This window comes from Globicephala melas, chromosome 7 (assembly GCF_963455315.2).
Source record: "Globicephala melas chromosome 7, mGloMel1.2, whole genome shotgun sequence".
Taxonomy (NCBI): domain Eukaryota; kingdom Metazoa; phylum Chordata; class Mammalia; order Artiodactyla; family Delphinidae; genus Globicephala; species Globicephala melas.
Window position 1 is genome coordinate 55,195,863 of NC_083320.1, and position 24,526 is coordinate 55,220,388.

Sequence of the window (24,526 nt, forward strand, 5' to 3'; positions counted from 1 at the left end):
ACAGTTTAACTTTTTAAACCCAGCATTTCCCGAACATATTTAACCATGGGACCATTTTTATTTCTGCCTGTAATGCCATTTAACATTCCAGAGAACTAGTATTCTGTAGAATACATTTTGATAAAGTTTATCCTAACAGATAGATTTTAATTTTTGCCACTTTTATCAAGTTTTCTGACCATGGACTTCATTCTTGCGGTCTTAGGAGGTTCATAGCATGTGCATGAGTAATGGCAGGTGTAGGCGCATTCTCAGTGAGCCTTGGACTGAGAGAGAGCACCAGGATGTCTTGCAGTCTTAGAAAATCTGACAGAGACCAAACCTAGTAATGTAAATAAAGGAACCATATGGAATTGGAAGCATTCTTGCTTAGATGATTTCATTCTAGACAAAAAAAGTAGAGTTAGTATCATGCTCCATCCTGTGAATGCTAAGATGGCATCTTGCTTGCAGAAAGGTGACATCGTGAGTGCAAGTCTGGACAGAGAAAGTCTCCTGCGCAGTTACAGGGGACTGTGAGCTTCCTGAGGGTAAAAGCCATGTCTTCTTTATCTTTGTATCCCACATGCCCACAGTCCCGCATTGCAGTAGTCATCAGTCCTTATTAGGTGAATGAATGAATGAATCAATCAATCAATCACAGGCTCTTCATAGCATTAGTCTGGTTCTGTTGCAAAATCTACATATTTGTGATTAAATCAGTATTGTGTGAGGGTGGGGGCAATGTAAGATGGAATTACTAAAAGGAACAAAGAGAATGTGAGGATGAAGATGCTCAAACCGTGGGCCATCAGATGCATTTGCACAAACACACTGAGAGCCCTCTGATGAAATGCAGCAGTTCCAAATCCATGTGGATCTGGTGGAGAGGAGAGGGCAGCATAGGAGGCACCAGTGTTTTTGTTACAAGGTGTCCCCTGGTTAAAGGAGGAAACATCCTACTCATCCTGAAAAAAGAAAATATTTAGTGACTTGTTATCATGTAGCTGATTTAACTTTGTGAGGTCTGCTAAACCAACCTGATAAAGGAAGAGAGGATATTTTGCATCTTGACCCTACTTTACATCAATGACTCTCTTATCAGGATTCACACCAGTAACTGGGGCACATCTGGCATGGCTAGTTAATAGAAACAAATCACAGGAATCTGAGCCTGTGGTTAGCAGTTATACTAGAAGAATTCTGAATTAAATTTTGAAACCTTCTTTCATTGATGACAACCAGCTTGGCAAAAATGGAGAACTGAATATCAGAAATGTATAAGTTATAATTATCTTTCTCATTATGTAATGAGAAAAAGCTTCACAATTTGGCTTCCAGTCTAGAACTGGTACTTATTAGCTTTGTGACCTTGGAAAAGTAGCATAACTTCTCTGAGCCTTGGTTTCCTTATCTGTAAAATGAGAAAATAATACCTATTTCATGGTTGTTGTCAAGACTAGATGAAGTAATATATTAAAGTGTTAATATGTTGCCTAGTTCATGACAGGTACTTCTCATGAGAGCTATTATCATTAATAACATTATTTTAAAATGTTAACACACTTATTATGGTCAACCTTCAGTTTGAACTATAATCTCTAGACATACCACCACAACTTTATTAGCCAAGCAACTAATATTTTTTATGCACCTACTCCATGCCAGGCATTTGGATTTGACATGCATATAAAACATCCTAGAATTTCAAAAGCCAAGACAAATACAGCTAAGACACAATACAGTGTGCATTTTGAAAAATGTATTTTCATAAAAATGAACTCTATGTTAGAAAAATAGTGACTAATGTTAAATATTAATCACTTAATGCTAAGATTAGCCTAACAAATTTTCACATATTAATTGATATAGATTAAGGCAAGATTTAAAGAAATAACACCACCTGATTAAACTCTAGTACCCTGCTTACTAACCCTATTCCTAATAACCCCTAACCCTGCTGTTTTATTCCAACATGTGGTCAGCTCTGAGTCTTTCCAGAGATCACAGGTCCCCCGCACCCCCAAACCGGCCATGATCTTGGGCCTCCTCATGCTGGAGCTAGAGGGCACCTTATGAGTGAAATCCCTCACGTGGCATTACATGCAGTCTTTGCTCCTCTCACTAAAAGGGCAGACTGTGATCGGGCAATGTCTGTCATTTCCAGGTTAAGGCCAAATTGCCCTTTCAATGTCCACACTCTCTGCAATTAGCAAGAAGGAACACAAGAACCTTCATGGGTCCTCGGCTGCCATCCCACGACTGTCCTTTAAACCATAGGATTCTCAGAATGTCTCTCAACTCTTAAGATGCTCTAAATGCTACTTCAGGAGAATTGGAAATGAACACACTGGAACATTTTAAATGAGCACTTGCCAAACTGACATTGTTGAGGAATGGGTTGTTCTACATAAGCAAAATATACAGATAATTCAAAATTATCCTTTCAAGTATCAATTAACATTTTATTTATTTAAAATGGAAATATCTATGTATTTTCATTGTTGATTAATAATTAGTGTAGACTACAATCTACTACATGGCAGGCACTATGATAGGCACTTACAAGTATTTTATTGTATGCTCCTAAATAACAAGTGAGGTAAAGAGTATTATCATAATTTTAGAGACAAAGAAACTGATGCTTAAAGCAACCAAGTAATGACCCGAAACTATTACCGAGAGCTGAGTTCTGACTCCAAATCCAGGGAACTTTCTGGAGTTCGACATTGAGATATCACAGTGTGACTGTAGGTTGGAAAAGCTTGTCAACCTTACATGTAGAAGCTTGTCAACCTTACATGTAAAGCAGATTAAATGGGTTCTACATAATATTCACAAGGTCTTTTCCCATGGAGCCGCAAATACATTTGGTATATGACATTCGTTCTGGACACTCAGAAGCTTTATAAGGTTTAGCTCATGAAGCCTATCCTGATCCCCAAAGCCAGGAATTATGTCTCTTGTCCTCAGATCATCCAAAGCACTTTGACTGGACCTGGAACATTTTCTATAGTATTTATATTATGTGCTCTGTGCATTATTTTCCCATAGGACCACATCTCATCTCCCTTACTAGTCTGTAAATTTCTTAGCAGCGTGGGCTGTGTCTTTTTCACGGTCGTATCATCCACAGCATCTAGCCTAACACAGAGAAGATTCCCAAAACGTTTACTTAATACATTCGTGAACTACACAGGTGGTTACCTGAGAATGTATCTGCTCATGGTCCTTGGCGGAAGCAGGAGAAACACGTTGATCCAAAGAGCCAGTGTCGGGGGATCGTTGACGGGTGAAGGACCTTGGTCACTCACACATCTGTCCTCTTTCAGGAGTGGCTCTGCCCTGGCCCAACTCTATGGAACTTCTGCTACCTTAGAGCATCACCATTTCAACCACGCAGTGATGATCCTTCAAAGCGAGGTACAGACCTAACATTCTGCTTCTCCCCTTGAAAGAAAACCAATGAAATGATGTTTCCTACTTCTCTTTCTTTGCAATGCCACAGGAAGATACAGAGAATCGGCACTATTGGACCTTTTCTGTGTGGCTTTTTAAAAATTCTTTCAGATGCCTGACCAAGGACCTTGTTCAAATTCGTCCTGAGCTGATTCATTTGGGTTTTATTATTGGTTAGGAGGCTTTTCAGATTCACTTAGCAGAGCAGACTGCCACAGCTTGTCACCAGAGCATGGCCTTACCTTTCTTAACAATACAGAAGCCCACTAACAGATCCAAGTAGTGAGTGGCCCAACATCTCCATTTTGTGAAACCCATTTAAAAAGATGGTAGAAGCAGAAACAGGGTGAGAAAGTTACACTTTATTCGCATAATTGAGAAACCTATAAAAGATCAGAGAACTTAAAATTGCTGGTGGGACCGATTTGAAAGTGAGAACTGCAACTAAACTTGAGACCCAGGGCTGCAGCCATATGCCTTATTTTGCTTCATGTGCATTGCAGGAGTTAGAAGTAGTTGGTCTTTTATACTTTTAGCTCTCCATGGAAGAAAAGTAAAACTGCTAACTGACTCTGGCTGAGGCGTCTGAGTTTGAAATTGCCAAGAAAGGATCTGCTTAATTTTCTGCAGGCATACAGACTTTTTTTTGAGGCCAGGAAGGGATCATCTGTTCCCCATTATTTGTCAGTTCTCTAGCTGTGCCATTAATTATTATTATTATCATCATTAAGGCCCTGCTTTGCTGGAATAGCATCATTAAATATGGAGGTTTTTTTCCTCCAGCTTATCTTGAGAAAGAGTGTCTTTTGCAATATCACGAAAGCCTTCTTCGACCCCATAAAGGAGAGTCGGCACTCCGGAACCTGAGTGCAGCTGCAGAAGGCAAAACCGCTGGGGGAGATGTATTTGCAGTTAGGAATGAAACATCAAGGGTTAGGCTTTCAGTAACTCTGACAGAAACCAGTATCCCAGCATCTGCAGCTCTGGAATTTTCCTATGAAGGCCATGTTTTAGCTGCATGCTGTGGCAGAGGGAAGTAGGAACAGGAGGAAACTGGGGTCAGACTATCTTTTCTGTACTGGTAGTATGATGGGTTTACACCCCTGAGGCTAGACATTCTCACCTTTGTAATAACAGATTATATACAGGAGATCAGGGTTTCTTAGAAGGTCATTTGCTTGTTTCTCTGGGAAAACAAACCCCACTAACTCAGACTTCGTCTTCATATAAACAAAATACATCAGCTGCACTTCACTCCAGGGGTTCTCTTTGAAGAACGCAGAATAACAGTAATGGAACCAAGCAGTGGTGTGTTCAGCCTCTGCCCTGACGCTCCCCCCGCCCTGCCCCATCCTGCCCATCAGAAAGGCAAAAATGCAGATGTCATCACCACCCCACTTTCCAAATAATGCAGAGGCACAGAGAGGTTAGATAGCCTGAAGAAAGTTGCTCCAGTCCTTTCTTCCTCTACATTTTTTTTTCCCCATCAATACCATTCCTCCCTAAACAAGGAGTAGAAGTAGTGTTTTAGGGAGACTAATCTATTTTAGAGACCAAACCCTTGAGGCACTGTAGAAGGCCAATTTACATATAAGCAATACATTGATTGCAAATTAACTTTTATTATTATTGTTATTATTAAAGCTGACCTGGCTGGCTTTGTCACTCTCTTAACTATAAATTGTGTTAAGTTACTTTATGTCCTTTAAAAGTAGTAAAATGCACTCTCAAAATAATCAAGATCCTCAAATTCAGACCAACTTTCTCCTGGACTCCACATTAGGTTTTACTGTAACTGGCTCCTAATAGCTATATTTCTTTCCCTGAGAGATGCTAGATGTGTGGCTGGAACCAGATGACCACTATTCCAGAGGTCCCAACCACTTTTTCCCAGGCCCCAGTACACCAGCCTGTGATTGATCCATGGGGCAAGGCTGAGGCAAAGAACGCTGGGCAGAATTGTGGTGTGGCATTCCTTTAGTTATTAGTCTTCTTCCTAATGGCTGAATTAAGGGTCTGGAACAGTTCATTTGAAAATTATTATTAATACTGGACCTGGTCCCAGGTGGAACCAATATACTTTAGTCTCTAAGGAGTGGTGGGTTCCCCCAATGAGATAAATTAACTCAAGGAAGCAGATTATCTATCATCTGGTACCTGGTAGGTAGTAATTTACCAATTGATATTCTGGTTCCCTGGAAGAATTAATGTACCTCTCGTTGGAAAATATTCTCAGGCAGTCATTTCACTGCCGTCCTTCTGCACCATCTTTTGGCTCTCAACGCTAGGTTTAAAACTGATCCAGTTCCCAGACCACCTGTTTATGAGTTCATATCTCATGCTAAGAAAACCTGACAAATGAAATCTTAACTTTCAAAGCAAATTAAGTGAATTGTCAGTCATTTAAAGAAGGATTTTTTCGGGAAGCAGCCGCATAGCACAGGGAGATCAGCTCGGTGGTTTGTGACCACCTAGAGGGGTGGGATAGGGAGGGTGGGAGGGAGGGAGACGCAAGAGGGAGGAGATATGGGGATATATGTATGTGTATAACTGATTCACTTTGTTATAAAGCAGAAACTAACACACCATTGTAAAGCAATTATACTCCAATAAAGATGTAAAAAAAAAAAGGATTTTTTCACACTTTATTAAAAATACTGTGGAACTGTCTAGTGTGGCTAAAACAAATTTGGATGGAAAAAGGTGTACTTTTCAAAGGTATGGAGACACAGGTGTACTTGCAGGTTGTTCAAGGCCAAAGGCATCTTTAGAGCCCTCCTATGCCAAGAGCAGTATCTTATACATTCTAGCTACTCAGTAATTATTCACTGTCCTGAATTTCACACACTCCATCCTGACGTATCTTCACAGCTTAACACAGGGTTTCTCAACTTCAACAGAATTGTCATGTTGGGCCAAGTAAGTCTTTGTTGTAGGGTCTGTAGGGTGTACTGTAGGATGTTTAGCAGCATCCCTGGCCTCTCCACTAGATCCCAGTAGCACCGTCCCTCAGTGTGACAAGAAAAATGTCTCTAGACATTGCTAGAAGTGCCCATTCCCAAGATCACCCCCATTTGTACCACTGGTCTAATGTTTCTTCTCTTCCTTGAAGTCATTTGTTGCCAGAGCAAATACTTCCAAAAGGCCAACTTAAGTCTTTACTAGTGAGACTAGTATGTATTGATATATCGGGGTCAGAAAGATTCCTGAAAGTTTTGTCAGCTTTTCCGCTCTGTAATTCCACAGGACGTGGGCAGTTAAATGGAGTTGTTGGCACAAACGTGGCCTGAGGAAGATGAGTTCAAACACTCTTCAATTTTGTCTTCAAGACTAAGCATAATAAAGTGTCCCTTGGTGGTCCTCCTCAACAATGATTGTACTCCTAGCTTTGCTATGTTTGCCAGGGAATCTGTTTGTAGTTGCACAAAATGTCATTAAGCTTTTTAGAAAATGATTTTATCATGTTTCTAAACCTTTTTTTAAAAAAAAAAAAAAAAAGGAAAAACGTAGTCACCAAGCTCAGATTTAACGTTGTCTTTTGTGACTTTGTACGTTCTCGTTCCAGGGTCACAACATCTTTGCTAATTTGTCCTCCAAGGAATACAGTGACCTTATGCAGCTTTTGAAGCAGTCAATACTAGCAACAGACCTCACGCTGTACTTTGAGTAGGTATTGGCATTTGATCTATTTGACAAATGGATATCTAAAGTTTCAAGCTGTAATTAATTTTCAGGTCCATATTAGGGATTGCCTGTTATTCTAGCACTGATATCAATGTGTAAATGACCTAAACTTTTTGTTGTTGTTTTTTTCCCCTCATCTAAGAGAACTTCATTAGTGTGGTGTCTATAAAACAAGACAATCAGGGCTACAATCACGAGATTTATATCTTTCCTCTGTTTTATGAGCCTTGTTTGGGACTCTTGGCTGAAACTAAGTGATGGCCATTTTTATTTTAGAGACTGGCTAAGATTGCTATTTTAGACTATGATTTCCGGTTAGATCTCTAATGGCAATGATGATGCTAATGAAAAAGATTTGTTGCTGAAAGGATGACCAGAAAGCCCAGCCTTCATTCCTTGCCTCTCCTCTAGCTCTCTTTCTCAGAAGAGCCATCCTCCTTTTCCCAAAGGTCAGGCCTCCATCTGAGCTGGCGATTCCATCCCGCTCGTTTCCTGTGAGACCTGCTCCCTCGGGTACCACCTCTTTTGGCAGCCTGGTTATCTCTTCCTTCACTGATATGCACAGTTTGCTCTGATCTTAAAGACCAAACAACTTCCCTTCCTTAAAAAATTCTTTGACCTGACCCCTTGGTCTTTAATTGCTTTTCAATTCACCTTTCTTTTACTGCCCACCTTTTAAAATAAATGGAGCACATGAGTACCTTTATTTTCCTAACACCCACTTACACTTTGGAGACCAGCGTCCACCTTCACATTCTACCAGCGTTGTACTTTCAGAGGTCACCAGAGACTTCCTTGTCCCCAAATTCGATGTCATTTACTCATTTCTGATATTTTCTAGCTTCTTTGAGACATCTACAGGTTTACTGATTTCTCATTGTCAATTTCTACTCTCTTTTCTTCCGCAACATCCATCTGCCTTCCTCTCTCCTTTTCTGGATCCCTTATAGATTTCTTTTCTCCTTGCTTCTACGTATGAGTTCCTGAACCCATGTTCTTCTTTCTCTACTCTACTCAGATTCACTCCCCTGGCCTCAGTGCTATATTACGTCTATAGAGGCATAGAGAAGACCCTGAAATTCTTCACTCTAATACTACCTCACATTCTAGACCTGCATCTCCAACGCCCATCTTAAAAGCCTTCAGTGGCTTCATTGCTTTCAAAGCAACCTCTAAACTTGGTTCGCATTTCAAGGTTCTCCCTCCATAATCTGCCCCCAACTATTTTTCATTATTATCTTCCACTTCTCTCCAGCATGATTTGTACTCCAACCAGACAGGTCTAATGTTACCCTTTGTTTTTTGTTTTTCAGAAAAAATAATCCTTTTTGTTAGTTAACTGCATGTTACCCTGTGAAAACACCTTATGCAATGGCCCTAGTTCCCCAATCATCTCACCGTTCCTACATGGAATCCTCTTCCTCCACTTCCCCATCTGGCTGAACTATCTTCTACCACCTTTTCCAGGAAGCGTATGTCACTCCCTTTGAATTTTATTGTACTTGGCACTGCATCAGTTAGAATTAGATTCAATTGTAAGGGACAGGAAACCCAGAGTAACAGGAGCTTACTTCTTTGTCGCATAAAAGAAATCTGGAGATAAGCAATCTGCAGTTGGCAGAGTAGCTACATTAAGTCATCAGGGACCCAGGCTACTTTATCATTCTGTGCTGCCACCTTCAAACACATGGTTTCCACCTGAGTCCAAGATAGCTGCTCATTTTCCAGGCAAAATGTCCACATTCCAGTTATCAGAAGGAAGGAAGGGACAAAAAAGAAAGGGACCAAAGGTGATGCAAGTTATCTTTTAAGAGAGTTTTCTGGAAGCTTCACATAACAATTCCACTTCCATTTCATTGGTCAGAATTTAGTCACTTGGCCATCCCTAGGTTGAAGGGAGGTTAGGAAAGGAAGGCTTCATTTTGGGTAATTATGTGCCCTGCTAAAGTCTAGGAGTTCTATTACTAAGAAAGAAAGGGAAGAGAGATATTTGAGTAGACAACGGATAATCTGTGCCACAGGTGTTTATTGCTGGTCTCTAGTGAATGGGTTATGACACAGTACAGTGCAAGGAGTAAAAGGCTTTGGAATTATATTGGTCTGGATTTAAGTCTCGTTCTGGCATTCTAGTTAAACCTGGTGTATTGAGCCCAAGTGTCTATGTCCTCTCCCTTCTGAAACGCCACTAAAATGGCACCAAATAAATTTAAAAGCAAAAACAAAAAGGCGTAAATCAGAGAACCAGAGAGGGCCCAAAACAACTGATAAGAGATAATCCATTTGTGGAAAATGGAAGGCCAGCTGATGAATGTAACTGATCTGGCAGAGTGGAGTGGAAAGTGGGAGGACAACTCTGAGAAGCAAGCCAGTTTGTCTTGCAGAGCCTTGCTTGGGGCTTAGAGACAAAAAGTACCAGTGAAAAGTGAATGCGACGCTCACAGCTTAAGACAAAGAAATTACTAAAAAGTCAGTTTTCAGAACACTCAGAGCCCACTAAGTCCTCCACCAACCTAACCAGATAACTCCCTTTCCTCTATCCCTGGAGAAGGGCAGAGGTTTATTCTCTGGAGAAATGAAAGAAAGCACTCTGGACTGAGAAAAGTTCAAGGTGGGAATGAGACACAGAGCTCAGAAGAAGGGATGAAATCAAATGGAACAGGTCTCTGGATTGAAACCCCAAGCCCATAGCCCAGTCACCCAGAGGCCAGAATCTGTAAGCCACACATCCAGGTTTCTCAGATTCAGCAAATGGAAGTACAGGAAGTGCAGTTAAATTTGAATTTCAGATAAACAATGAATAATTTTTAGTATAAATGTGTCGTATGCAGTGTGTGTGGGGGACACACACATACAACTCCTGCTTAGCCTTTTAATGCCGTACTCTTAACATGCAGATAGCAAGGATCACAGAACATTTTATGAAAGTCTCGCATGTGAAATGCAGAGACCAAAGCAAACAGAAAATAAATGGAATTCAGAGAAAACAGGGAGAGGAAGAAAACAAAAACCAAAAACTGTTGTTAATATCCTTAGAGAGCTAAAATATTGCCCCCATGAAATAAGAACAGAACGCTTTAAAAAATAATAGGAGCAAACTGTAGAAGAAGAAAGAGCTCTTGCAAATTAAAAACATGATGGCCAAAATAAAAATCAAATGAAAGCATTGAGAAATACAGTCAAAGGACAACAAGGCAGCAATATGAAAAACACTGCTTTATTTCATTATATGCTTTTTAGTACTGTTTGACTTGTTAACTGTTGTATTACTTTTATAAATATAAATTTAATTAATTTTTAAAATATATTTTAAAAGTAAAAAATCCTAGCTCTGCCACTACATAGCTGTGTGTCATCAAATTATTTACCTCTCTGAGCCTCTCTTCTTCATGTGTAAAATGGAGATAATAGTACCTATGTTATCTGTCTTATGAATGTCTTATATCTTATAAATGTCTTGTATGTCTTATAAATGGTGGCATCTACAACCTCATTTGCTTTATAGGCTATTTATTTTGCATGTTTTGTGGCCCTCATTTTGACTTAACTGTCATGCTGTTCCATCTTTTTCTGAATTGATGCTCCTGAATTGGTTATTTATGGAAGCCTGTATCCCTTTAATATTCTTATTTCCTGTGTCTGACACTTGCAGGGTTTTGTGTTATTTTTCTCAAAGTAGAAGCATTTTCCCAAACCAAGTTTCCAAGTAAGTTCTAAGGGAGAAAAAAATGTCAACAGTAGGAGTGCATTCATTAAGCCCTGTTAGGGATGTGACGAATCACTGAGTGACCGCTGGGATGCAGTCAAGGAAGTTGGTTGCAACTTGTTTTCTCATTACTCTGCTCTTATCTTAATGCTGCAGCCCCGGCTAATGTTTGCTGACTCCAGAAAAGCTGGCTTGTTCTCTTTTTGTCAGCCTTATTGTTTCTTTGAGTTTCTGAATAGCTGCTCATTCTCTAATCTAGACCTTCAGGAGGCTGATTCACTTGCCTGTCTAAAGTTGCATTAAAGTACTGCCATATTTTTAGGCAAAACAATTCCTAGGGTTAATGAGGGGGAAAGCAGCTACTACAGACTGTCTCCCAGTTGCTTTTATTTCAGAGAGATACAGTTGTGGAATTGGAAGGGATGTTAGAAATGATGTAATCCAATTCATCTCCTTTATTTTGTAGATCAGGTACTAAGCTTGAAAAGGTTAAATAGTGTAGTTTCGGTCACATAACTAATTAGTGGCTAAGCTGGAACCCACACCTCCTGTTTCGAGGCTTTTCCACAAATACTGTATTCCTCCTCTAATGGAAGAATTAAGAAGTAGTTGTCATTTAAGTTGGGGATGCATTACATGGAAACATTGACCTTCCCAGGTGTACATGAATTGGTTTATTATGAAAAGCAGGATGAGTTCCCATCCTCTCTCCCAAAGCAGAGCCAGAGACAGGGGTTTGCATGCACATAGTCTAGTTTTGGAGGTAACATCAGGAGTAGGAGTCGGGGACTGGGACAGTGAAATGGGGAAGGAGGGAAGCTCTTGTAAAGACACATTCCCTTGTTGGTCACCACTGTGGTCAGTCGGGCTTGATACCACAGGGACTGTCTGAAAAGTCTTGTATAAGCTGCACCTCAGAATTACCCACCAGCCTCCAGCCTCTATCAGCGAGGCTGTTCCATGGGAGTTAAAACTTCCATGCACTTCCAGGACATGCATGCCCAAGGGCTGGGGATTCCTACAGCCATTCCCCATCCCATGCATGGGCGCAGAGAAGTGCCAGGGAAGAAAGTAAGCAAGGCACAGGGCAGCCGAGGCAGGAGCCATGGTGCTGGTTGGAGCAGCAATGGCTGAAGGAAGGTGGACAATGGGGCAGCCTTGTACCCTTTCTAGAAGTTTGGATCATCCTTGGTTCTTCTGCCCTGACTACTTAAATCAAAAGCCTTGACACAGTTGAGGTCAACCAAAAAGGAAGCTCACTGCTTTCCTCCCCTAAGAAGGGGAAAGTCAATCTAGAAGGGGTCAAAGCAGGCAGGGAGAAGATCCAGTCCTTTTGCAGGGAGGTTATGACTCATTCCTGGAGGCAGGATTTCCTGCCATGAGCCAAAAGGGAAAAATGTAAAATTCCTGGAAATATGGAATTCCTTTAAAAACAACCACAAAACCTTGTAAATTTAATTTCTAATGGCTTTGGGTATGCTCAGGATTCTATACTACAAATGATGGGTGAAAGCAGAATTCACAAGTTTAAAAAACAGAAAATCAAACAAAACCTCAGTGTGAATTTCTAGGCTTCACAACCTAAGTCTGGGGGTTAAGTCTTTAGTCTGATTTTCCAACTCATTGAAAGCATTTTCCAGTTACTGCTGAGTGATTTTCTGAAATTGATTTCTGTGCCTATTTCTGAGTCCCCGCAGTGAATATGGCTTTGATAATTAAATAGTAATTTCAGCATCTCAAGCAGGAATTAGATATACCCTATTGGTAACAGCCATGTAACTTTGAGAGAGTCACTCACTTAATCTCTCTTTGCCCTGGTTTCCTTGTCAGCAACATGGGAACAGGTACATCACCCATACCGAGCTCCTAGAGTCCTTGTGGTGGCCAAAGGAGATTACCTATATGAAAGATAATTAAAATTTAGATTAAATAATTTAAATTTGATAACACCGATCATTTAAAGTACCTTATAAAGAAAAGAATCATTCAGCCAGAAAAATTAATAAAATTTGGACCATAAAAGATGGCACTTGTTGGGGCAGACAGAGAGAGAGATCCAAAATTACAAGTGTTAAAACTTCAAAGAGATGTCGCAGTTGCCTTAGACTGTCTGCATGAAGTCAACAAAGATGACCTTGCATCTTCCACAATTAGTAATAAAAACAACACCTAAAATTTCCTGAGTGCTCACTTGGGAGCTTTATATATACATTATTCCATTTAATACTTAAAGCAGTTCTGTCAGAGCAGGTACTATTATTGACCCCATCATACACATGAGGAAACTGAGGTTTGGAGAGATTCAGTAAATTGCTCACCATGTTAAATGGTAAAGCTGAGATTGGAGCCAAGTATTTAGACTCCAAAATGCTTGTAACTATTCTGTCATTCTCTCTGCAGTTAGTTTAAGAGAACCAAAGGGGAAACTGAGGCCACTCCTGGAAATACTTGGGCAGCAGTAATGCCAGTTCCAGACCCACTAGATATCAAGCCGGTGGCAACTGAACAAACTGCTGATGCCACCAGCAGGCTGTGGGTAGGGTGGAGGCTCCAGGTGAGAGTTGCTCAGGAGCCTCACCTGTGGGGCTGAGACCGCAAGTAGAGGCTCCTTGTTTGTTGTTGAGCTATCCTGGGACATCAGAAGTTGGCAGTTCTTTAGCTTTAATACAGTCATGGAAGCTGTTGCTCTCAGGTAGCAGTAACTGTTTAGCATTCATCCCCAACAGGTTGTGACCACAGAATACTATATCCGTCATTTACCAGGTGCCTGCTCCATGCCCAGCACTGTTCTAGGCATTACAGTATCTCCCTGTATCACCACTAGAATGGGAGCTCCATGAACGCAGACATCTTCCTCTTTAGCTCACTCTTGGAGCCCCCAAACCTGACACACTGCCTGACATAATAAATTCTCAAAATATTAACTCTTCGATATTGAATTCTCATATCAGCCTGCAAGGTAGATATTGTTATCCCCATATTCTAGATAAGGATACCTGGGCTTAGAGAGGGCACATACTTTACCCAAAGTCATCAAGTTGTCTGTGACATGTCTCCATGCCACATTGCCTCAGATCACTATTTAAACCGAGAATTATCCAAGAATTCAGATTTTATAAACCCATTTGGGTGCTTAATGCTTTTCTGGTTGGCTTTCTAAATTCATCAGACTAATCTTCAAATTGAAAATTTTTCACTTCCCTTTGTGCTCTGCAAGCATTCATCAGCCATTATGGAAAATGCCCAGTCTAATGGTTTCTTTGTCTTTGTCTTTCCAAAGGGATGCAATAAGTAGCATTTCTCAAAAGCATCTGATGATGACAACAAAATGTACTAAATTGTCTTAGATTGTTAGGAGTTATGGTTTGACTATCCTTCTAAAAATTAAACTAATATCCAAAATAATTTATTTTATAAAATACAATAGGAACTCAACAAATGTTTCTACTGCTATGCAGACAGGAATATTCGTACAAATGTTTATTAAGAGTCCGCTATGTTCAGAGTTTTCAACCTCTATAGTAGCCTACACTCAACTAGCCCCATATTGGAAAGGAAGAGGATAAATTAATGCATAGTAAGGTGTAATGACTTACAGGGCTTAACCCATTGTTCTTTCCCAAACATTCTTATATTTTAACAGAGCTGATGAATTAACCCACGGAAATTACTCTAATGGTAAAACAACAGACACAGTGACAGGTTAATGGAAGAAATATTTTGGTACTTTTCTATGCACATCAAAGCATTTTATATCTATTCATCCTCATATCCCCATCCACGTGATATTGCAACTGAATAAAACATGAGAAATTTATCCACTAGCACTTACTGATGCCCTCTTTATGCCAGGCACTGTGCTAGTTGCTGGGGATCACAGGCAGAGAAGACATAATTCTTCCCTTCAGGGACTGAGAACCCAGTGTAAAAGTGAGAAAAACAGTAATACCACATCGTGGGGAGTGCTATGGGCCAAGTAAATGCAGGGGCAACTAGGGCATGCTCTATCCAGCCACCCCTTGGACCACTTCTTGTCCTGGAGATTATGGATCAACTGAACTAACAGGGCCTTGTATTGTCTAATTTTCTGTCATTTTCAATATTGAGAGTCGTTCTGGTCTTTCCATTTCCTGCATTTGCCAGTTTTATTCGTGCTGTCACCAACAGCACAGCACCTAACAGGTAATTTCATTCAGGTTCTTAGCTGGTCATGTGTTATCAGTGCTAGTCTAACACAGGGAGACAATTCACTTTCAAAATAAAATATATGACTTTTTTGCCTTTAGTCATAATTACTGGAATTAACATCTGCCTACTAATTTATTATTCCTCTCTGATGCTTTTATGCTCAAAGTCCAGAAGTGTCTCCAGAATCTGCATTTAGCAATCAGTCGCAGATGTATGGTCTGCCTGTTGAATGAGCTGCAAGAACACTGAAAGAACAAAATTCCCCTCCCCTATACCCATTCCACCCCATCCCCTATACTCTCCTTCCACACGTCTGACAATTCTGGAGTTGAAACTGCAGGAGAGTCACAATGATGATTTTCCACCTCAGCAGTAAAACCTTCCTAACATTCATAGAATTTTAGTAGATTCAGAACAGTTAGATAAATAGATAAAGATTATGTGTCCATATATACATGTATAGTTATATAAATTTACAAAAAATATTCCTGATTAAAATATACACAGGATTGGTGATTTCTCAATTTACAAATAAAAGGTGCCTTGTAGATGAATTACAAACCAGAAAAATTTTCAATGTAGCGATGGGTGACTGGTAACCAATCTTTAAAATTATTTTTGAAGGTAATTTTAGCAGTGCTGTTCAAATGGTGCTTTTTTAAAGATTGCTATTTTTCGGAGTGAAACGTATGTCAGGAGAGCAGAATAAAAGCCTAATAAAAACATATATGATTATAAATGAGATTTTCCAGTAAGTTGCTTTCCACTAGCTGAGGTGTTTGCCATTGTCCTTGAAAACCAAGGTTCCCAATGATCTGCTTGAAAAGTTAATGATATATTTCCTCATGACAAGGAGTCTGGATACAGGGAGTGTTATATAATTTTGTGGATTTTCAAATGTTCGTTTTAGCAGCCTCATGTTTTTAAAAGCACTCCTATTTCTAACAGTTTCACATATGCTGATTTTGACTCTATGATCTATATACACATACACATACAGATGTTAAAAAGAGCATCTGTGTGGGCCAATTTCTCAAAAGCACAGTGAATTTCACGATTATCTCTAAGGAGGAGGTCAGAAATACACCACCTAGAGCTGCAGACTACCAATCTGGTCTGGGCCATCTGCAGCTCTTTGGAGCATCTCATTGTTGACGGAAAGACCTCTGTCTGGTGCCCACCGTGGTACTCAGTACTGGGTACTTCCTTAGTACAGCAGCCTGTGATGCCATTATACCTATGTCCAGATTTTCACAGCATGCAAGCCTATTTTGCCCCCGTTCATGCAACACACAGTTTATAAAGATTATCTCAGAGGGCCAGAACTGGGAAGCTCGGGACCCGGAATCTACTTAGATCTGCCCATAACTACCCTGGGACCCTGGGCAAATCACTTCACCTTCCTTCACCTTGAGTGTCCTCACCTATAAATGAGAGAATTACAGCAGATTTTTTTTCAAAGGTTCCGTATACCCCTAACAATCTGTATTTATAATGAAAACTCAGATTAAACATAGAAATCATTCTATGACCCAGCAATTTTACATATATATAAGTGTGTGTGTGTGATTTATGTACACAAACACACATAGAGACAGACAGACAGAGAGGCAAAGAGGGATCCAAACCTTGGGACGCCAGAATAAATAGAACCTATCAAGAAATAGCCACACATTGGGCTTCCCTGGTGGCACAGTGGTTGGGAGTCCGCCTGCCGATGCAGGGGACACGGGTTCGTGCCCCGGTCCGGGAAGATCCCCTATGCCGCGGAGCGGCTGGGCCCGTGAGCCATGGCCGCTGAGCCTGCGCATCCGGAGCCTGTGCTCCGCAACGGGAGAGGCCACAACAGTGAGAGGCCAGCGTACCGCAAAAAAAAAAAAAAGAAAGAAAAGAAATAGCCACACTTTTGTCAGTGGAGAAAAATAAAATTAGTATGCCACATTTTTCTGTTCTCTATGAAAAGATTCCTTCTGCCCCTCCTCTACCTACCACCCCCTAGGGATAGTGGATATTCCCTTTTGTCCTGATGCAGTAGACCCTGGCTTTGTTATAATGTTATGTGATGCCTATGACTGATTTTGGGTTCAGTTGATTTAAGACTTTCACACCAGCAGCTCTAGGTATTAAAATTTTCATAATCATGGAGATTTATTCTTCTGGTGCTATTTGGTTGGCATGTCATACATTTGCAATTAAAACAAACTTCTATATTGAGTTAGACGCCTAGGTAATATGCTTCCACTTTACATCAAAAATGTTATGTCTCATATATTGAACATACTCTCAGCAGGTATTCCAATAGTTATGGAGGAAGGGTCAGGCATTGGTTGGGAACGGTGTTCTTACATTTCCCCCAACTTGTTATGTTGTCCACCTGGATCAAGTTAGAATCTAGTCTTCAAGACAGGGCTTTTCTTGGATAGGTTTTAGGTTGTTTTCTTATCTCATTCTCTCCAAATGACAGCTGTGAAGAGTGTAGAACAATTGGAATCTAGGTGGAACCAGTGTCTAAAGAGTTTTTTCTTTAATGAATAGTTTTCTGAGATCATCTTCTTCATTCATTCACCAACTCAACAAATATTTATTGAGCTCCTGGTACATGTCAGGCACTGTTGTAGGCACTGGGGATTCAGGGGTGAACAAAAATGGGCCAGGCTATTGTCCTCATAGAGCTTGCCTTCTAATGATTTCTTAGAATAACTCATAGGATTGAAAAGACATCCAGGTGCTTATGATGACAGAGATGATGACTGACAAGCTCTTTCAGAAGGCCTTCCATGATCTTCCATGACTCTCCTATCTAAGCCAAGTGCCTTCCTCTGTGCTCCCAGGACACCCTGAGCACATCTTAGCTGCTTGGGGCAGCCATTATTCCAACAGCTTGTGTTCGTATCCCAGCTCTGCCACTCACCACCTGGGGCCAGTTCACTCAACCCTTCTGAGCTTAATAACAGTAGCTAATCCTTACTGAGCACCTACTGTGTGCCAGGCACTCTGCTAAGTGTGTGACATAAATCATCTCATTGAATCCTCCCACCAACCCTAACAAGATAGATCCTATTGCTGTTACTCTTCTCTGACAAGAAAACTGAAGCCCAGCAGAGTTCAATAACCTACCCAAGGTCAGTCATGTGGTTAATAAGTGACAGAACCCAGGAAGTCCGCCTGGAACATAATAAGGGCCCAACAAATATTAGCCTCCTCAGGGTGAGGAGTAGGGGCAGGCAACTGAGGTGGGTCACGAAGAGTGCAGCGTCAGATCCTGTCTTTATTTAAAATTTTGATGTTTTGTTCATCATGGGGTTTTTTGTATTTATGCTGATTTTTAAAAACATTGCATTAAGATATTATTTGTCTTGATTACTGAGTTTGGGGCACCCACTTGAATTTTGTACCCAAGGCGAGTCTCTCTCTAACCTCAGTCTAGTCCCAGTATCATTAGTATTATCATTAGCATCACCTTTGAAGGGGGATTACCTGTATTTGTTGATCACCCCTGGTAAACTCAGAGATGTTTACAAATTGTCTTGTGTCCATAAAGCCTAGTAAAGAGTTGGCACACAGTAGGTGTTCAATAAATATCTGTTGCACCAAACTTTCTGCTCCACAATTATTCAAAAGAAGAAGAATTTCCATTCAGGCAGAAAAAAGAAGTAGATGACCTCTTCAATCTCCATAAAGTCCAGTTAGTCCAGTGTGTATCACTGTTGGCAGTAATACCGTTAATATTATTTACACATCAACCATGGCTATCAGGTATTGAGTATCTACCAGTACCAAACACTTGATGCACCTCATTGCAAATATTCACCGCAGAGCTGGAAACTGAGGCTCAGCAATGTGGACACTTGCCCAGGACCATACAGCTAGTGAGTGACAGTCAGCATCAAGCCCAGGTCTGTGTGAGTCCAGACGTGGGCTCTTTCCATTCCGCCATCTCTTTCTACTGCAGATCACAGTCAGTGGTGGTGATGTGAAAAAGGCATGACCATGGTCAAAAAGAAGGGAGTGGGCAAGTGAAAAAGGTGGTAAAGGTGCAGTGATGTTGTTGGGGAGATTATTCCATCCGTGGTGTGACCTTGACCTGTACCCACTTGAAGAAGCAAATCCAGGCCCTGCCTTTGTGTCTCAAATAAGGAAATGAGTCACCTGTTTGTCTTCCTGACCTGCCCCCTTTCAGGTGAATTGAGTTGTCCATCTGATCAGGTGGCAAGAAGTCCATACTGTTGGCCAGCTGGTGATGGGGACTCCAGACAAGAAACAGAGAAGCCAATAGCACTCAGCATCTTGTCCTTTGTCCCCCCAGATTACAATGGGTCAGCATAAGTGTTTAAGATCCTACTCTGATTTCCACCATAAATGACATGGTACTATTTTCTAAAGTGTATTCCTTAAAACATCAGTGCTATGGGATTCTGTGGTTAAGTCAGGGTGAGTAGGCTTTTCTCAGTATTTTGCAGAGCCTTCAAAAGGCTATTGTCGTGGTGAGTCTCTAGAGAGGTATATCACAGGCAGCATTTCTCATACCCACTCGGCCAGAGCACTCCTTTTCATGCAGCACCTCCTAAGACTGGCATTTTGTGGGATGCACTTCGGGAAACAGCGTGCCAGAATCCTTTAAATGGTCTCTCATTAGGAAGTGCCAAGAGAGTGAAACCTTGGGAAATGATTCTTAAAGAATAAAAATGGTGATGTCTTTTTTTTTCCTTTCTCACTATAAATATTAAAATCACATAACTAGACTAAAGGAAGATTTTGAAAATAGAAATGTCACCCTATATTCACAATTTGAGAAGATTCCCTTCTTGTCTTTTCCATATCTATACATCTCCAAATGTGTCTCCACATGCGTGTGTATCCAGCACTTAAAATGTGTAGACACATGCTAAATGCGCTGCATGTCGTCTCATTTAATCCTCACAGTAACTGAGTCAGCAAATAGGACCCCCAAGTTAGAGCTTAGGAAATTGAGGCTCGGAGGGTTTAAGTGACTTTCCAAAGTTGCAGAGCAAGGCAGTGACTGAACCATTATTTAAACAGAGTTATTTCTGACTCCATAGCCTATGTGTTTAAGTACTGAAATGGTGAAATAGTTATCTTCTAACCTCTACAAAAGTATTTGTCCTGAATTTACTACCAGGGAGTTTATCGTATCTTGGATCATCATACAGGTCAGTTCTAAGTTGAATGATAAAAGAACATTCTGGAACTCTTCCCGCTTTTTATGTGTCCTTGCCTCCCTTCTCTGACTTTCAGTAAGAGTCACAGGGCTTCACATCAAGTAATCCCAAATGCAGGACCACACTGTTTTCTGTTTTGTGGCTCGATAATCTCCTCCGTTGTAAATACATTCAGAAATGATTGTGGCTTTTTCTTGAAGCCTCAACATTTTTTTTTAAAGTGATTTATTTTGATAGCACTTTAGCCTCATGATTTCAAATATTAAGTTACTTGGTTGAGGTGGTCTTATATTTTCCCATAAATGTGTTTATGTCACCGCACAGACTGAGAAATTTCATTCCAGGGTTTGTTTTTTTTCTTTTTTCATTTGATTTCATGCAGGAGGAGAACTGAATTCTTCGAACTTGTCAGTAAAGGAGAATATGATTGGAACATCAAAAACCATCGTGATATATTTCGGTAAGAAACAGCTCTTGTTTATGTGTTTCTTCATTATTTGACGATTTAGCCATGCTTTTCTGACAGTGCTAAAAGCACACAAGTAGTTTTTAAAGTAACAAAGCTTACATTCAAAACGTTCAGAAATTAGTTGAATAATTAGAGAATGTGTCTTTTCGTTTTCTAATTTATTTTATTTTGCCTCCTCTCCATAAATTTGCCTTCAAAATTAGAAAATGATGTTTGAATTGGTCCCGTTTCAGCAGGCATGCAAATTGCAGGAGAGGGGGGATTTTTGAATCTCCGGAAACAGTTACACAGAACAAAGGAAAGTGAGAGTTAGTTTGGGGTTTTTTTTAGAGACAATAGACATTGTAGATAGAAAACCAATCAAAAGATTTTGGTGCTGGAAATAAGGAATCTGTTCTAGACTTTTCACAGGACTTCTTCCCAGTTGTTTAGAAAAGACAGCAGCAAACCATCATTTTTATGTGGCACATTTTAACCACCTGATTGCAGCCACTCCAGCTGGTTAGGCACTATTCCTCTTTCTCTCACACCCTGTCCTTCCACTGTCCCCATCTCACCCATCCCCAGACTTTCTGGTGAATTAGTCCTGTTCCAGATTTATTAAGCATTTCTGGGAAAGCTTGTGAGCTTTCTGGGCTTCTGGGCGCAGTGTGTCTGCTCCACAGCCAGGCGACCACTGGCATCGCCCCCAGTGAGATCCCTACCCCAGCCCTGGCCCGCATGCACGTGCAAGACCTCCGCCTCCATCTGAGAACACAGAGCCCTGCCTGCCGCTTCCCTCTTCTCACTCTCTCACCAGAGGGCGCTCTACTTCTCCCCTCTCTGCATTACTATTTCTCTGTGTTAGCTTTTTTTTGAGGAATTAAAGACAACTGTGCTTGTCTTACAAATCAAGATCTGTTATCTTTACAGACCTTTTCTGCATCCTTTCTGGTGGGGTGGCAGGGGCGGGGGGCTGGTGATGGGTGAGGGTGGGAAGGACCCTTCCTGTCTTCAACACTAGCATCTCTGCTCGTGTCCTATTCCAGTCCCTCCACCTCCCTGCCCCACCCCGACCCCTGACCTTGCTGTGTCAATTATACTTCTTTGGCTTGCATTTTCAAAAGCTGACTTCTTTTTCCCCCCAGCATGACCTCTCTAAGCCTAAAAAATATGCTTCCATCTCCTCAGTAAAAAAAAAAAAAAAAAAAAAAAAAAAAAAAAATCCCTAAAATCTGCCTCCTTCTTCAAGTCCAATCATAATTTTCTTCTCTCTCTCAATTCCACACTTCACTCACACTCCTTCTAACCTCTTACAAGGCAATTTATTTCTTTTTAAATCATTTTTAATCCCACAAGTAATGACAGGAATATATTTTTCTGAAACAAAGTAAAATTACAGATAACCCCCCAGTTCTTTGAGCATCATTCCCAATTCCCATACTGTGCATAGCTTTGCTCTGTTAGCAATTCCTTGTTTCTTTTCAGACTGTTGTCAGAGCATTTCCATACATGTGTACCCATGGGAAACATACTATTTAGTGTAGATTTGTTTGTTCATTTTAACATAAATTATATATTTACATGTCAGTCTGGACTCACTTGTTCACTCAGCTGTATGCCTTGGAATTCTTTCCATGTCCATACCAGTATCATCTTTGATTGTTGCATAGTATTCCAAAGTATGAAGTTACCACAGAGTATTTAGTATTTAGAGTGAATTCCTCCACTGAGGAATTTAGTTGCTGAAATGTAATTTCTGTGCGTTTTGAAAGTCACCGGTCACCTCCTAAGGATCAGATCCTACAGCCTTTGTTCTCTTCAGCTTCCTCCATCTCTTCGCAGCCCTAACTGTGTTGGCCTTTCCTTTCTTAAAACTTTTCCCTGCCTTGGCTTCCGCAAAGCCCATGCTCTTCTGTATATTCACTTTCTTCTGACTTTTTCTTCTCCTATTTGTGCTTCCCTAGTCCTTCCTCCTCCCCACTGCCCCCTAAGTGTAATCGTCCCTCAAGGAATTCTTCTCTTTTTCCTCAGCATCCTCACAAATGGTCCCACCGGGTTTCTTGGGTCTGGCCTCCCTCCTGAGCACAACTCGTAAAATGCCAGCACTCGTTCCATGTCTCCACCTGAGTGTTTTCCCACAGACGTTTTCAAATTCTTCGGCAGGGAACCCCATATGTAAGAAAATCTTATTTAGAAGCACAGTACATAAAACAGAGGTGAGATGCTTCAGGAACTCTCCTCTTCCCCCAGCTCTGCCCTCCCCCCCCCCCGCCCCGCAATTTCACAGCTGGACTCTGACCATGTGCACGTTGCGGGCAGCTGGCGGGGCTCAGGGGGAGCACTGTCTTAGAGAATTTTGAAATAGTAATAAAACCAACTAAAAGTTGGTCTGCTTTTTATCATCACCATGTGCCTGCAATCTAAACAATGTCAACAATGAGACGCTCCTCCCAGAGAAAAATCTTTTGTTGGAATAAATTCTAAACAACGGCTGAGATTACTGTTGAGTATCAAAATAATTGCTATGAACGCTTCAAATTAGCACAGTATTACTTATCCTTTCATTGTGCATCTATCATACATGTAAGTTAATTCCAAGAACGTCCAGTTATTCCGTCAGCCCCTGGCACAGGTGGACTCCGGACACATTTTCAAGAGTAAGTTGCTAACGGTTCGGAACTTTCTGCACTCACTCCAGATGCAGTTTGTGTCTCCAACCTCTGAGAACATCACCTTTCTGCTTTTAAACCATATATTCAGAATAAACAATGATAGCTCGGTGATTTTAAAGATAAAGAAACAGAACTTGAGTTACTTCCATTCTGTCATTTTATGTTGACCATTTGGGGTCTGTATTTGTGTTCAAAATTTAAAACAGTGAAACAGAATGCAGACTGCGAGGTGTAATCTTTTTGTATGGTAAGCATAAAATTCAGTTCATACGTGTAATCTTTTACTGAATTTGGATATATCTTTTAAATTAAAGTGTATTCCTTTTGAGTTGTTAATGCTTTTAAAAAGTAGAGAAAAACAAGAAAATAGTAATAATCACAAGATAGTTATCCAAATAATTTTGGCTCCTAGAGGAGGAGAGCCATGATAACAAGGAGCTGCTGCGAGTCTCAGATACACTAGGAACACACCGTCCCCTTCCCGCCCCACAGAGGACATTCCTGACCGTTCATTCCTGCAGTCACACTAAGCAGATTGTACCACCTAGCTCTAAAATGCACTAGAGTTGTGCAGACCTCAGGACTCAAACAGTTGCTATAAACTCCCTCCCTGCTCTCATATTTTAGAGAAGGCCTTTCAAGTACAGAGGCTTGATCTAAAAAATAAGGTAAAACTGCCCATTCGCCTCCTTCTGTTCATCCTTCCTGTGCAAGCTCCCAACCCTATCCTTGACTTTCTTTCCCCTCTCCCCTCCTTTGTTTTATGACCTTATCAATTTATGCTTTCCTACTGTCTCTCTGCTTCCATTCTCTACTTCTTTAAACTATTTCCACATCTACTACCTAAAGTTCTCTCCTTGAAGCTCTGGCCAGGTTCCTCCTGTGTCCCCAACCTTCATTGACTCCCCACACCAATTGGATAAAGGTTTCAGACACTCCACCGTCCTCCCTCCCAGTCTTTTTCAGTCTTCCTTCTCTATACAGACTTTCTGCTCCACTGCAGAGTATTCATTGAAAGTAGAGGCTCTTCTGTCAGACTATATGGATCCTAATCCTAGCTTTGATAGCTCCTAGCAGTGTAACCTCAGGCAAGGTACCCGAACTCTCTGATCCAGGAATGCAAAGCACTATTTGCTTTGTAAAATGGAGATAATAATAGTATCCCTACCTCATATAGAGACTATGTAAATCACCCTCTAATGCCTCTTCA

General features: G+C 40.8%; 1 protein-coding gene across 1 annotated transcript in view; it reads left to right on the plus strand.

Annotated features, from left to right (window-relative positions):
- PDE11A (phosphodiesterase 11A) overlaps nucleotides 1–24,526 on the plus strand; it is a 420,012-nt gene that overhangs the window by 351,109 nt on the left and 44,377 nt on the right. Inside the window, exons 14-16 of the mRNA XM_030851036.2 lie at nucleotides 3,312–3,402; nucleotides 7,004–7,104; nucleotides 20,576–20,653. Of these exons, the coding sequence (XP_030706896.2) occupies nucleotides 3,312–3,402; nucleotides 7,004–7,104; nucleotides 20,576–20,653 (270 nt within the window). The remainder of the gene's footprint in view (nucleotides 1–3,311; nucleotides 3,403–7,003; nucleotides 7,105–20,575; nucleotides 20,654–24,526) is intronic.